This window comes from Caretta caretta, chromosome 10 (assembly GCF_965140235.1).
Source record: "Caretta caretta isolate rCarCar2 chromosome 10, rCarCar1.hap1, whole genome shotgun sequence".
NCBI classification, from domain to species: domain Eukaryota; kingdom Metazoa; phylum Chordata; order Testudines; family Cheloniidae; genus Caretta; species Caretta caretta.
The window spans coordinates 3,131,427-3,145,330 of NC_134215.1; the positions used below are offsets into that span (position 1 = coordinate 3,131,427).

At 40.9% G+C, this 13,904-nt stretch overlaps 1 protein-coding gene across 6 annotated transcripts in view; it reads left to right on the forward strand.

Moving 5' to 3' along the window:
• Nucleotides 1-13,904, forward strand: part of ARHGAP17 (Rho GTPase activating protein 17) — a 67,625-nt gene that overhangs the window by 51,299 nt on the left and 2,422 nt on the right. The window contains exons 14-22 of one of the 6 annotated variants that reach the window (XR_007358684.2): nt 1,939-2,052; nt 2,701-2,792; nt 2,929-3,085; nt 3,277-3,294; nt 4,391-4,633; nt 7,780-7,949; nt 8,435-9,052; nt 10,263-10,286; nt 12,876-12,924. Coding sequence is in view for 5 of the 6 variants with exons in the window: in XM_048865785.2 (XP_048721742.1) it covers nt 1,939-2,052; nt 2,701-2,792; nt 2,929-3,085; nt 3,277-3,294; nt 4,391-4,633; nt 7,780-7,949; nt 8,435-9,052; nt 10,263-10,285 (1,435 nt within the window). In the remaining variant the exon portion in view is untranslated. The remainder of the gene's footprint in view (nt 1-1,938; nt 2,053-2,700; nt 2,793-2,928; nt 3,086-3,276; nt 3,295-4,390; nt 4,634-7,779; nt 7,950-8,434; nt 9,053-10,262; nt 10,287-12,875; nt 12,925-13,904) is intronic. The other 5 variants (XM_048865785.2, XM_048865786.2, XM_048865782.2 and 2 more) reach the window with 5 other exon arrangements.

The following is a 13,904-nucleotide window of genomic DNA, read 5'->3' on the forward strand; positions in this document are numbered from 1 at the left end:
CTAACCAATTTATTTGAGCATGAGCTTTCGTGAGCTACAGCTCACTTCATCAGATGCATACCGTGGAAACTGCAGCAGACTTTATATATACATAGAGAATATGAAACAATACCTCCTCCCACCCCACTGTCCTGCTGGTAACAGCTTATCTAAAGTGATCGACAGGTGGGCCATTTCCAGCACAAATCCAGGTTTTCTCACCCTCCACCCCCCCACACAAATTCACTCTCCTGCTGGTGCTAGCCCATCCAAAGTGACAACTCTTTACATAATCAAGTCGGGCTATTTCCTGCATAAATCCAGGTTTTCTCACGTTCCCCCCACCCCCATACACACACAAACTCACTCTCCTGCTGGTAATAGCTCATCTAAACTGACCACTCTCCAAGTTTAAATCCAAGTTAAACCAGAACATCTGGGGGGGGGGGAGGGGTAGGAAAAAACAAGAGGAAACAGGCTACCTTGCATAATGACTTAGCCACTCCCAGTCTCTATTTAAGCCTAAATTAATAGTATCCAATTTGCAAATGAATTCCAATTCAGCAGTTTCTCGCTGGAGTCTGGATTTGAAGTTTTTTTGTTTTAAGATAGCGACCTTCATGTCTGTGATTGCGTGACCAGAGAGATTGAAGTGTTCTCCGACTGGTTTATGAATGTTATAATTCTTGACATCTGATTTGTGTCCATTTATTCTTTTACGTAGAGACTGTCCAGTTTGACCAATGTACATGGCAGAGGGGCAAAGAGTTGTCACTTTGGATGGGCTAGCACCAGCAGGAGAGTGAATTTGTGTGGGGGGGTGGAGGGTGAGAAAACCTGGATTTGTGCTGGAAATGGCCCACCTGTTGATCACTTTAGATAAGCTATTACCAGCAGGACAGTGGGGTGGGAGGAGGTATTGTTTCATATTCTCTGTGTGTATATAAAGTCTGCTGCAGTTTCCACTGAATGCATCCGATGAAGTGAGCTGTAGCTCACGAAAGCTCATGCTCAAATAAATTGGTTAGTCTCTAAGGTGCCACAAGTCCTCCTTTTCTTTTTGCAAATACAGACTAACACGGCTGTTCCTCTGAAACCTGTCAAAGGCTAGGATTGATAATGATATGCGTTTTGATCTGGTTTGTATTTATCTATTTAAGTTCCATTAGGATTGTAAAGGGACGTTTGTTTTATCGAGGCACAAAGTGCCTTAGTGTCACTGTTGATGGTTCCATTCACTTTTATCAGTCCCTTGAAGTGGGGTCACGTAGACTTGTTCCCTACTCTCTCACGCCCGGGACTGACCATGGAACAGTAGTGTAGCTTTACTCTCGTGGTGCCAACACTCATCACGCAAGGTTGCTCAGCTTCTCACGTGGTATTCCTTTCCCTTGAGAACTTCCCAGGCTCAGACGCTGCACCTGGCTTCTTGTTAAGCAGCTTAACCCTCTTGCTTGTTTCATCTTCGGAGTGAAACACAGGGAAAACAAGGTTTCTAACTTGGAGTAGTCTTAAGTGCATGATAGGAAAATGTTTACTGTAATATGGTATTCTGTGGGTTTTATTTAATGTGCTTTCCTAGTGCATGATCATTCTAACCTCAGTACTCTAGTTTTTGGTGTAAATATATTAGTTTTTGAAGGCATGCTAGTTCTTCCATGCTTAAGATGGAAGATATTTCCCAACTATTAGTCACTTTCTCAGTAAGCTCAGTTTTCATTGATTAATGGGAAGAAAATTAGGAGCAAACTACTAAGCATGACATTTTAGTCCCATTTTTACCAGTCACCCTTAGGAGTTTCTGGAAGCTTGACTTGAAACGTTTAATCTCTGTGTGATTCCAGTTAGCCGCATCCCCTCCAATGAGAGACAGCAATTATCAGTCATGTGCTAGAGAGCATTGTGTGTAGTGAGCTGTTGCCACCGTAACTGCCTAATGACTTGATTCATTCTTTGCAGGTATCTAATCAAATTCCTAGCAACACTTGCACAGAACAGTGACATTAACAAAATGACACCCAGCAACGTTGCAATAGTGTTAGGCCCCAACTTGCTATGGGCAAAGACTGAAGGGTAAGTTGGTTTTTAAATACTACTACTAATTGTATCTTCAGTAAAGCATAGAAATATAGCTGTAAGTGCTTAACCAAGATCTGAAAAGGTCTTAAACAAGTTGTTGAGAAATGAATTGTAAAGGGTGGGATTTCAGGAGCATGTCTGCTTCTTTCTCCAGCAAACATTATGAAATTGCACACAGACCAGTGGCGTAAAGGCTGTGTAGTTTTCAGAATTTTTACATTCCATGCACTTCGTGGAAGTCTAGAATATTCTGGAAAAACCCTGGGCTTGATTTTTATGTGGCAGTAATTAAGTGCATAGTGGCACTCGTTTAATTCACAGCTTTCGGCATGCAAAATGAAAAAAACCAACAGGATTTTTAACTTGGAAAGATGTCAAGTATCAGAGGGGTCGCCGTGTTAGTCTGGATCAGTAAAAGAGGCAGAGAGTCCTGTGGCACCTTATAACTAACAGACGTACTGGAGCATACGCTTTCGTGGGTGAACACCCACTTCGTCGGATGCAACCCATGACGTGGGTATTTACCCACGAAAGCTCATGCTCCAATACATCTGTTAGTCTATAAGGTGCCACAGGACTCTTTGCCAACTTTGAAAGAGCTGTCTGTATCCAAGATCACAATCTTCTGAATTTTGTCCACAGATCTCTTGCTGAAATGGCAGCAGCAACTTCCGTCCATGTGGTAGCAATCATCGAGCCAATAATTCAGCATGCAGACTGGTTCTTCCCTGAAGGTAAAGACTTGCAGTAATGGGAGGAATTCTGTCAATACTAGTTCCATGGTATTCCTACACTGTTAAATAATTAGGAATATAAAATGTTGATGCACTGCTTTTGGGTACATACATGTCTTAATCTGTCTTCATCCAGATGTGGAGTTTAATGTGTCTGGAGCATTTGTTGCTTTACCTGCCACCAATTCCAATCACTCTTCACAACTTGGGAGTGAGTATGAGTCGGGGACATTGGAGCGGAAGAGGCCTGTCAGCATGGCTGTAATGGAAGGTGATTTGCTGAAGAAGGAAGGGTATGTTTAGCTCCTGTAACTTTTTTCCAGCCATTAGCCCTCACTCGAACTCCCAACCACTGAAGAGGTTGTAATTTGAAATGTTTCGTAGCTCATAAAATAAAATTTAAAACCTGTGGTCAGAAGGGGAATTCTATGGAAATACTCCTAGATAACCCGTCAGTGATTTATTTCCCCTCATATTATTGCAGCCTGAGGAAGGGTCAAAGGTAACGTACTGGCATTTACTTCAAGTTATGCTCTATGCATGATAAAAGCCAACCAGATAATTACTGTTTCTGTTTACAATATTCCCAACTCCTAGATTTTAGGTCTCAAAATAATCCATTAAAAATAAAAGTACGTTTGATAGTATCTATTGCTTTAACTTCTGAATGTTCCAAGGCTTCTGTTTAAAACCACAGGCTGAAGTGGTGTTATCTGATGCCTTCATGATAAAAGACTTCTGATTTGATGATGGTACAGTATACCATGGCAGATGTGCTGTATTTACCCCCATACAATAACATGTAGTACATTTGTTATCAGTTTTTCATATCAGTATTTAAGGGATGTGCTGTTCTAACTCCTTATGCAAATGTTAAATTGTTACTTTGGTTTTAACTATGGTTAGACACATGCAAATTATTTTATTTATTGCAACTGTATACTAGATTTCCCTACTGCTGTCATGTGGTGAACAGTATTGACAGAGGAGAAAAAGAGAATCCATTCAAGGTTCATTCTTTCTTGTTTTAGTGGATTTTAACCACGTCAAATTAAACATTTCTAGAACATGCTGTGTTAACCTTTTTAAATGACCTATATTGGAATGACAGTTTATCCATAGTTAAATAAAGTAGTTTCCTTCCTTTTTTCATGCTTTTAACCATGCAAATGTATATAAACCTTTCTTTAGTAAATAAATGTTTATCTTGAAGTCTATATGGTGACTTGAAGATACCATGTTAAAAAGTTTGCGAAATACCTAATGCACAAAGTCTGAAGATATCCTGGTGTCTAAGGAAATTTCCTTATTTACTGGTGTGGTAAAATTACTCAGCATTCAGATCTTACTTGTCTTCAATTTGTAATTGAATAGCCCATCCCACTGATGTTTAGTTTACCCTTCGGTGTGAATGTCAAGTTGTGTTGCATGTCTTAACAAAAGTGGTGTTATATGGAGAAAGGTGAAGCTTTCCTTGTTGCTTTTTTGCATGCTAAGCAACAGGTTCCTGTCTGAGTTATAACATGCAATATTGCTCTTCGGCTTTATTTATCTGGAGTTGGCCTGCATGGTGTGTGTTCACTCTTTCTTCTCTCTAGCTTTGGTGTCAAGGTTGTGGACTTCCAAGTGAATCCTCGGAGATGTGGCACTATAAATAGAAAGCACACATCCCCAGCTTTCCAGCCACCACTTCCACCTACTGAGGCTGGCATGCTGGCTCAGCCTGTAGCAGAGCAGCATTCACAGGTTTCTGTGGCTGAAACTAGCCCAGTAAGTGCAACTTTTGCTCCCTTTGCTGGCACAGCAGAACATTTACAAAGTCAAGGAAATGAGGATGTCAGGTAAGAAGTCTGGTTTCTGTTGGCAGTGGCTTAACAGGCTGCTTCAGCAACAAACTGGTCTGTGGCAGTATAAGTTACTCAACAGGGTACTACCATCCAACTTGAATATACCTGCCCTTTTTATAAAGTGCTTTGAGGTATATGGATAAAAAGAACCATACAAGAGATGATTATGGAACTTTCTCTTTTTAATTTGAAGTTAATTACTATAAAATCTGTTTTACACATGAGAATTTTCAAGAATTCTCCATCAGTATACTCTGCTGCCCTCTATTGATCTCTTCAAGTCATACTCCTGGAAGTATCTTCAAAACTCGGGCTCAGTTTATTGCTGAAAGCATAAGAAACTCTGGCAATACTAGAAGCCTGTGAGGCTTGTCTTGGTCATTTCTGTTAAGTGATGTAGATTCATGTCTTGTTTGCTTTTCGTTAGTAAGTGTGTTAGCTAGCAAGGAACAGACGTAATCTTAACCTTAACCAGCAAGTCAGAAGTCAATTTATCACTCTTTGGCATCAGTTTCTTTAGCACAATGGTATATTAGATTTTCACCACTTGACTGCTATTGAAATTCTATGCAATCATTTACTTTTTTTGCTAGTCACTGTATATTTTGATCTGGAGATTAATTATAATAGATTTGCCCATTCCTTATCACCCTCTAGGGTTGATGTAACACTTTGCTTTTAGGTATTCTCCTGGTTTGTCCAAGTGAGAGCTGGTAAACCATTTTTAAGTGAAGTTTGGAGAGGACTAGTCTTTTAGGCAACCTCCCACAAAGTAAAACAGTCTACAGGTGCCATTGCTGGATTGGTTCAGATCAGTAACTTTGTTGCACTTTACTTAACTTTTGTTCCCAAGTGACATTCTTGCAGATCTGATCATAATGGATCAATGCCCAAGATCTCTAACTCTGAAAACCTGAACTACACCCAAGCTATTAGCAAACAGTACTAGTGGATTCAGAAGTACAGCAGTATAGAAGGGGTTGTTCTCTGCCTTTAAGAGAATGTACTGATAGTTTTTCTTACCTAAATTTATCTACACAAAAGCTTTCTTGTTTTGTGAGTGTTAATGAATTCTTTAGTTGAACTGGATCTTGTAAAAGCCAATACCCCCTCCAAATTCAGGATTACAATCTAACAATACAGACGGGGGAGGGAAATGTACAACATGCAGGCAAAATGATCAGGCACCGGCTTTAATTTCTTTTCTTTTTATTGTGAGGCAGGTATATTGCAGAAGTCAAACAGCATGTGTGTGGGAAGGAAGGACATGGATTAGGGGGAAATGCATTCCCAACAACCTGCACTCCACACAAACCATTCAGACTCCTTGGTTCTCTTCCCATCCTGCTGCCCTTATGCCCTGGTGGCTTCACTCTTCCTCTGGCCCTCCTCATGCTGAGATCTTTATACAGATCCCCACTTCTCCGTACTTTCTCCATTTGTAGGTCCCCACTAACCTCCTGTCTTCCTCTGAAGTACCTCCGTGGTGGTCTGTCTGGCAGAAGCAGATCCCATGGCAACTTCTCTAGCACTGCTTGTGGGTCATGCATGATTTAAGAAGGAAGCTACTCCTTTTATCAAACAGCCTGAACTGTGCCCTTCTAGTGGCAGCTTCCGCATGGTTTTCCCAGTCCTCCTGCCTGGAGCTGCACTCAGAGCCAAGAGCATCACAATGCTTCTCCGCTCTCTGCAGGGCAGTTTGATATGCTCCAATATCTGGGTCAGAGGCTGTTGTGTCAATGGCTCAATCAGAAGCTACTGTCATGTTCTCTAGTATCTCTGCTCTCCTTTAAAATAGTCTGTAGCTATTGCAAGGGAAACTTTAAATGTGAATAAAGCGTAACCAATGCAAAGATGTCTGAGTCTATTCCAGGGCCCCTGCAATATCCCTGGGGTATGGCCTATCTCAGCTCAGTGAGGTGTTAAATCAGACAGCCAATGTTGATATCACTAGGCACGTCCGGACTGCACAAAAGGTGGCAGGGGTGGAGGGGAATTATACCAAGATGGGTATTTCAATGTCAGTCTTGCACTGTAGTCCCTACCCTGACAAGCTACATGGAAGATAAAAACTAAACTCCGGAGGGTGGCATCAGGTAGCTACACTGTGGCAAAAAAATTCCTGCCGTCTTGTCTCAAGACGTTTTCCCCCAGTCAAGGAGCCACGCCAAGAAGCCAGAGGAGCTCAGAACTGCCTGCACACTCTGAATATCTGCATGATCTAATGTGAGCAGAGTCTCATTTTGGTGACTCACATAACGTTGTGTGGGAGGAGCTTAACAGAGCATCCCCACTTTTATTCCCCAGTCTCATCTCTGGGTATATCAAACTAGCTGCTTTTTGAGATGTCCTGCAATGCTGGGGCAACTGAGGTTATTCTGTTAAAGCCACAAGCACATGGTGACTTAAAGTGGGGTATGAATTTTTGAGAGTAATCCAAGGGTTTTCCATGAATTTTCAAGTTGGGAGTCTGATGAACCAGCCTTAAATGTATCAACTCCTCTTCAACGCAGAGAGAATACAGTTGGTATTAGAACAATAATTAATGTAAATATGTATTCCGGTGTTCATACAAGGCTGGCTATAGATTTTTGTTTTGGTGAGACTACATCAAATGTAGTCAGCAGGGCCCATTTAAGACTAAGACTTGGTCCACACTAGAAAATTAGCTTGGTTTAATTACATCGGGGTGTGAAAAATCCACACCTGTGAGTAGCATTTTAAAGCCAACCTAAGTCTCTGTGTAGGCAGCACTAGGTGGATGGAAAAATTCTTCTGTTGACCTAGCTATGACCTCTTGGGGAAGTGGGTTTACGCTGATGGAAGAATCCCTCCCATCAGCACAGTTAGGGTCTACACTGAGGTGCTGCAGCTGTGCCGCTGGACTGTTTCAAGTGTAGATAAGCTTGAAGTAGACAGCTGAGCATGGCAGCTTTAGAGATGCACAGTCTCGTTACTTCACTTGTAACTCAGAATCCCTTCAAATACCATTTTAGTACAGGAATCTTTGTTTCCCATGACTCAGACACCTGTATCTGGAATTAACCTGTTTCTAGTGTAAACCGATGAGTGTGATGCAGTACATCTGGGGGAGAGGTATTTCAAAAGCAACTTCTGATGCAGGTGTTTTACATTTTCAGTACCTCAAAGCCCAGGGACACTGCAGCTTCAACTACTCCTCCACCTGTGAGAAATGGTGGGCACTTAAGCACTGTGCAGAACCAGCCGCAGTCATCCAATAGCTCTAACCAGCTTTGTGTTAGTCAGCCACAGAATGCTGCTGGTCCCAGCCCCCACGCAGTGAGGAGAGGTATGTTGGGTTCTTGTTTGCAGTTTTCAGTGCGAGACTAGACTCATTTCTTAAACAATTGTTGTGATTAAAATATTGACCTCTCACAGCTGGGTGCTTGCCCACATAGCTGTTTCCTAGGATTGTTGCCCGTTATTGCACTCCTGGTTTATTTGGATGGACCAGTTCTCCACTCAAGCAAATAGTTCAACCGTGTATTTTACCAAAACTTACTTAAACTTGAGTCTGCTACCATGGACGAGTCTGAAGAATATTGTGATGTTGCCAACCATGTACAGTGGTATCACTTGGGCAGGAGTTTGCTGATTAATAACCTTTGTGTACATTTCTTGGTAACCAATATGAAACTACAACGGTACCAGGCCCGGATAATTTCAATTGGAAAGCGTATGAGCATTTTAAATGATGTTACTCATTCCCTTATTTCAAGGTTTTATTCCAGCTGTACATAGTAACTAATATATTCTTATCAATGTCTCTCAAAGCTGTGAAAAAGCCTGCACCAGCACCTCCTAAACCTCCACCGGGGCAGCCAGGAACCTATGGTTCTATTGCAGCAGCTCAGCTACCTTCTGCCTCTCCAAAACCACCCACAAGAAGTCCTTCTCCTCCCGGTCAACTTACAAACCCAGGGGCAGTCCAGAGTTCCACCTCTTCCCAGGTTTCTGCACCTCGGAGACACTCCAGCAGCCTCTCCCCAATACAGGCTCCTAACCACCCACCTCCACAGCCCCCAACACAGGCTACTCCTCCTCTGCAGCCTAAACTAAGTAGTCAAGTATCTTTTCCACCTGCTATACCTAGTGGGGAACATGGACCTGAACAGCCATCTTGTACTCCTCCTCAGACTCCAACACCACCTGATACGCCGCCTCTAGGAAAACACAATGCTAGCTCCGCACTATTTCCACTGCAGCCGTCTACCCAAGAAACTTCGCAATCTCATTCTCCTCCTCAGACTGGTACGTTACCGAGACCAAAGCCAGTACCAAAACCCCGGAACCGACCTAATGTTCCCCCACCACCTCATCCTCCTGTTTCTCATTCATCTGGAGACAGTGTTCTTACAAATCCCACTCAAACTGCTTCCAAAATAATAACTGGTAAGTGAATTCTTTGTATGCTGTAGCATGTTAATATATTTTGGGGCTGGGAGACTGTCTACGGCTGTAAACATCAAGTTGAAATATACTGATGAACCTTCTTTGGTGAAATATGAAAGGCAAGCTCAGTTAAGTTATTAAATTACTTGTTTTATTCTGTTAAAATGCTTGACCTGCATATTATGGTTTACGAGGTCTCTGCAGAGAACCGTCCAGCACTTTCCACGGAGAGGACTTTTTGTTCTTATAAAAATGAATGTGATTTACTTTCTGAATACGTTTTCCAGCCTTGACAGCAGAGCATTGTTACAGGACTCAACTTTAAATGGCTTTTCCAAGCTCTTCACGTCATGGCAGCTACCATTACGTAGGCACGAGTTGCAGAAATGGCAAATATTTTGAAGTGGGGGGAGGCCTAGCCAAGGAACACATTAAGCATGTATTCTAAGTCAAGATTTCTGAAGTGGCTAATGCCTTTGTGAGCCCTAACATGATGTTAATGGACCGGACTTTTCAGAGGGTGAAAATCAGGCCCCCATTAAGATGTTCCAAATTAGGCACCCAAAATCACTAATTGTTTTTGAGCACCTTGACCTGGTATAAATATGCATCTCTGTATTACAACATAACTACCATGCTACTCCAAGTATGTCTACATTGCAGTCAGAGATGCAGATAACAATAGGAGTGAAGCTGCAGCAGCATGGGCTGTACAAGCTAGTTTGGGGACCTGGGGAATCTATTCAAGTGGCTAGTCTGTGCTGCTGTGGCTTCCCTGCTATTGTTCAGGCTAGTTAGATCACAGTTAACTTGGGTATGTCTAGACATGCTGCAATCATACCTCTGCCTGCAGTGTAGACGTACCCTCATGGGGCACAAGGTGGTATTTGCAGGCTCCCACAGGAATAGTAGAGTCTGCATTTTATAGATGATAGGTGGCAATAATGAATTTAAATCTTGAAGAAAAATGTGACCATCACAGTCACAAAAAGCAGCACCTTTGAAATGTCTTCCTGCTAAGTCTGACTCTTTTAGACACTTTAAAAAGGAAAGGTAATGAACATAAAAGACTAATGCTTTTAAATCTGCGTGTTTAATGGTTAAACCCCTTTTCAATAACACTTCAGCTGTCTAGATTAAAGACTAATTTTGTTTGGAATGCAAACTGTATTCTGTTATCTAATAGCTCTACCCCATAATGCCTTCACAGGTGGGGAAGGTTACTGCGACTAAGGTTTGTACTGATCAGAACCCTGCAATACAGCTACAAATGCTCCTGCGCAGCCATTTTTATCTGTAGCTTTCTTTTGTTCATGTGCTTTAAAACGTGTGCTTTTGTCCAGTTTGCCCTATAGCTCATTATTACACATGCCGTCCAGTTTGTAACATACATTAGGACCCATGTTTCATTTTGATAGTCACTTGCAAGCTTTTTTGAAAAGAATCCTCCTTAAAGTGTACCATGCAAATAATTAACACTCAATGTAATGCAGTTATCAGAACTACCACTTCTGGTGTCTAAAGTGATGTAGTGACCCATTTAAAATGTCTGTTCCCCTCCTTGGTTAACTTTTGCCAAACTGAAGAGTTGGGAGTTAGCGCAAAAAACTTTGCCACTCATATTTGGTTTCTAATGCAGCTTTTACACTAGGATTTTGATTATTTGGATTTTAACTGCTTGGAACTTACTCATACAAAGCACACACTGTTCATGTACTAAACCCCAATGCAGAAAAGCTCCTGGCAGCATCTCTTTGCATTCTGGCATGTTTGTATTTGCATTCTGTAAGGTCCTTAGCCTCCTTAATGGTGCTACAAGTCTCCAAAGAATAGGTCGTTTAGAAACTTGACAGTTGCCTAATGTAATGGCTTAGAGGCAACAAGTTATGGTGTGCTGAATAAACGGAGGCCACGTACCTGTGTTGATTACCCCAGAATGTGGTTATTACAGGATTTATGGACAATGCACTTTAATATTGTACTGAGAAGCTTAATTGTAATTGCAATTTCTAAATGAAACTACCACTAAACTGGCTGTCAAATTGCTGGAAGTGAACAGCTTTAAAAAAGGCTTTAATCTTTTGTCCTCTTCCATCTCACTCCCCCTCCCTTCTTCACAGGTCAGCCACATTAATCTCTCCAGAATAACAGCAAAATTCTGTTTCCAAATTGAATTGGGAAAATAGTGCTGAGGGGCTGGGATTCTTGCATTATGCTTGACAGTGAGTTATTCTGGGGATAAAGAGCTATGCTGACATGTAGTGGGAGAGCAAGGGCTGAGCCTCCTTTTCCAAATGTTGGATTCTGCAGTTTGACTATCTTGTTTGGGCTTTGGTGTATTTTTCCATATACATGGAGTTTCCTGCTTCATCCGAGGCAGTGGCTTTGTGGCTGGCAAACAGCTAAAAACTGAATTTTATTAGGTCAATCCCATAGGGTTATTTAGGAATAGCCATATAATTAAGCAGATCCCTCTCCTTTGGATAATAGCGATTCAGAATACAGGAATTTACTGATCTGTTGTAACATTAAATGATTATTCAAATGAGGCAATCACAACAGAGTACAGCAGTCTGCACAGCTGAGAGGTGTGGCTATATCAGTAACCATACAACACTCCTGCAAGTCTGTGCTGGGGAATTCCATCTGTTTAGTAAAAGAAGCCACTTAAAGCAGAACTAAAGTGTTCTTATAGTTTGATTTGGTCCATATATTTTCTTAATGTATCCAGGAACTGACTGCCAGCTGTATCTCAAATGATGCCATTTGTACAGTGTCAGACTGGAAAAGTTTAAGGCCACAAGTACTAAAGTAACGTAACAGTTAGTGAGCAAGCTTTAGCAAACCAGCCAGATAGAGTGGCTGATGTGAGCAATAGTACAAGAACTTTACTGGCATTATTACATGTAGGGAGAAGCAGGAGTGTTTATATTATTGGATTCTGTATTACATTTAGCAAGTGCATCCATGCATATATTTAGGAAGTATTCCAAGAAATCTCCTGGAAGCTAAGGAATTTGGAGAAAAGGCTGAATCTCAATGCTCAGGTTCACCCCTTGCAAGCCACACTGGGTTAGGATCAGCCACTCTTTGGAGACTAAAGAGACAATCATACAGACTATGGTGGAAGATAAAATGTCATCCTTAACCTAACATCTGACATCATACTACTTAAAAGCTATGGAGCAGTTACTCTTGTGACAGGTGTCCGAGGAGCAGCCCTGTTAGTCTGTATTCGCAAAGAGAAAAGGAGGACTTGGGGTACCTTAGAGACTAACCCATTTATCTGAGCATAAGCTGAATGCATCCAGTGAAGTGAGCTTTAGCCACAAGTACTCCTTTTCTTCTTATTACAGGTGCCCCTTAAAAGCACTTATTGTAAAGACCACTGGGCTGCTGTCGTTTTCATGAATTGGCTCCTTTGTTATATATTTGTAACTGATCCGTGTATATAGGCTGTCTTTTTTTTTTAACTTTATGCTTAATAATAAATAGCATACTAGGGAAAATTAGACTCTCACAAGCTGAAACTATGGAACTCCGAACTAAAATTGTCAAACATTTGAACTATAACCTCTATTATTTGAACTATATCATTTGAATATATCATATTTATCATTTGAACTATAACCTCTATCATATATTATTTGAACTAATATAGTTCAAATGTCAAACATTTGAACTATAACCTCTGAAAAGCTTGCAGGGGGTTTGTTATACCAACTCCTTAGTCATGCTTCAGGTTTGAGTAACTTCAAATCTTGTTTATGGTTGTAAGTAATTAGCTCTAAATTCTAATTGAAAATTTTATTAAACAATCTAGATGTTTGACCTGCATTATTCAATGTGAACTGAAATGGGAAAGTTTAATGGTAAGGAAAAGGCATTTGATTGGCCAAAGACATTGCTAGTTCATGACTGAATGTGCACTAATGCCCAATACTAACCTGTCAGCATAACGCCGCTTGCTTGCATTCTGAGTAATATAGCATGCAAAAAGAATGGCTCTTCTATTTTATGCTTGCCCTAAATTTAACAAATACTAAATGGATTCAAGACTAGAATGTAGTTCATGTTTTGCATCACTAATTTCTCATGTCCTATTTTACTGGGAGTCATAACATGAATGGATTTTATCTCTATTCTGAGTTGTATTTGAAGAAGCTGTGCCTTTTTACTATTTCTCTGTAGCAAAAAAAAAAAATCTTACCCCATCATCCTCCTATTAATGGTCACCCTCCCTCTTCTAGTCCATCCTTCACAATGAAGTAGTGATGGGGAGCTCTCCTGTCCCATGCCTTCCCCTAGAGGTTATGACACAGTCTAACATGATTCTGCATAAAAGCCATTGGAATACTAAACTACTAGTGCAAATTCAATAGTACTAAATTTGTAGAAAATGTAAGGTGATAAGTGTGTAAGTGCTTCCAGGGCCACTGCCATTTTTAAAAAACTTTTTTTAAATCAGACTGCAGGGATGAACAAGGTATAAAATACTGAGATGGATTTGGAAAGTCTTTAATTGTAACTTGCAGTGTTGTAAACATATTGGTTCCAGGATATGAGAGACCAGATGGGTTAGGTAATACCTTGTATTGAACCAACTTTTGCTGCTGAAAGAGACATTTTCAAGCTACACAGAGCTCTTCTTCAGGTGTGGCAAAGAAGACCTCTGTGTAGCTTGCAAGCTTCTTTCACCAACAGAAGTTGGTCCAATAAAAGGTAGTAAAGAGCTCTTTACTAACATTTGAGTCTAGTAAGTAATGCTTGTGGTGATGGCAGTGTAAGAACCTTGTGTAGGAGTTCCTTTAATACTTTTTTTAAAAAGTACTTAAAATTGTAATCTCTTTAT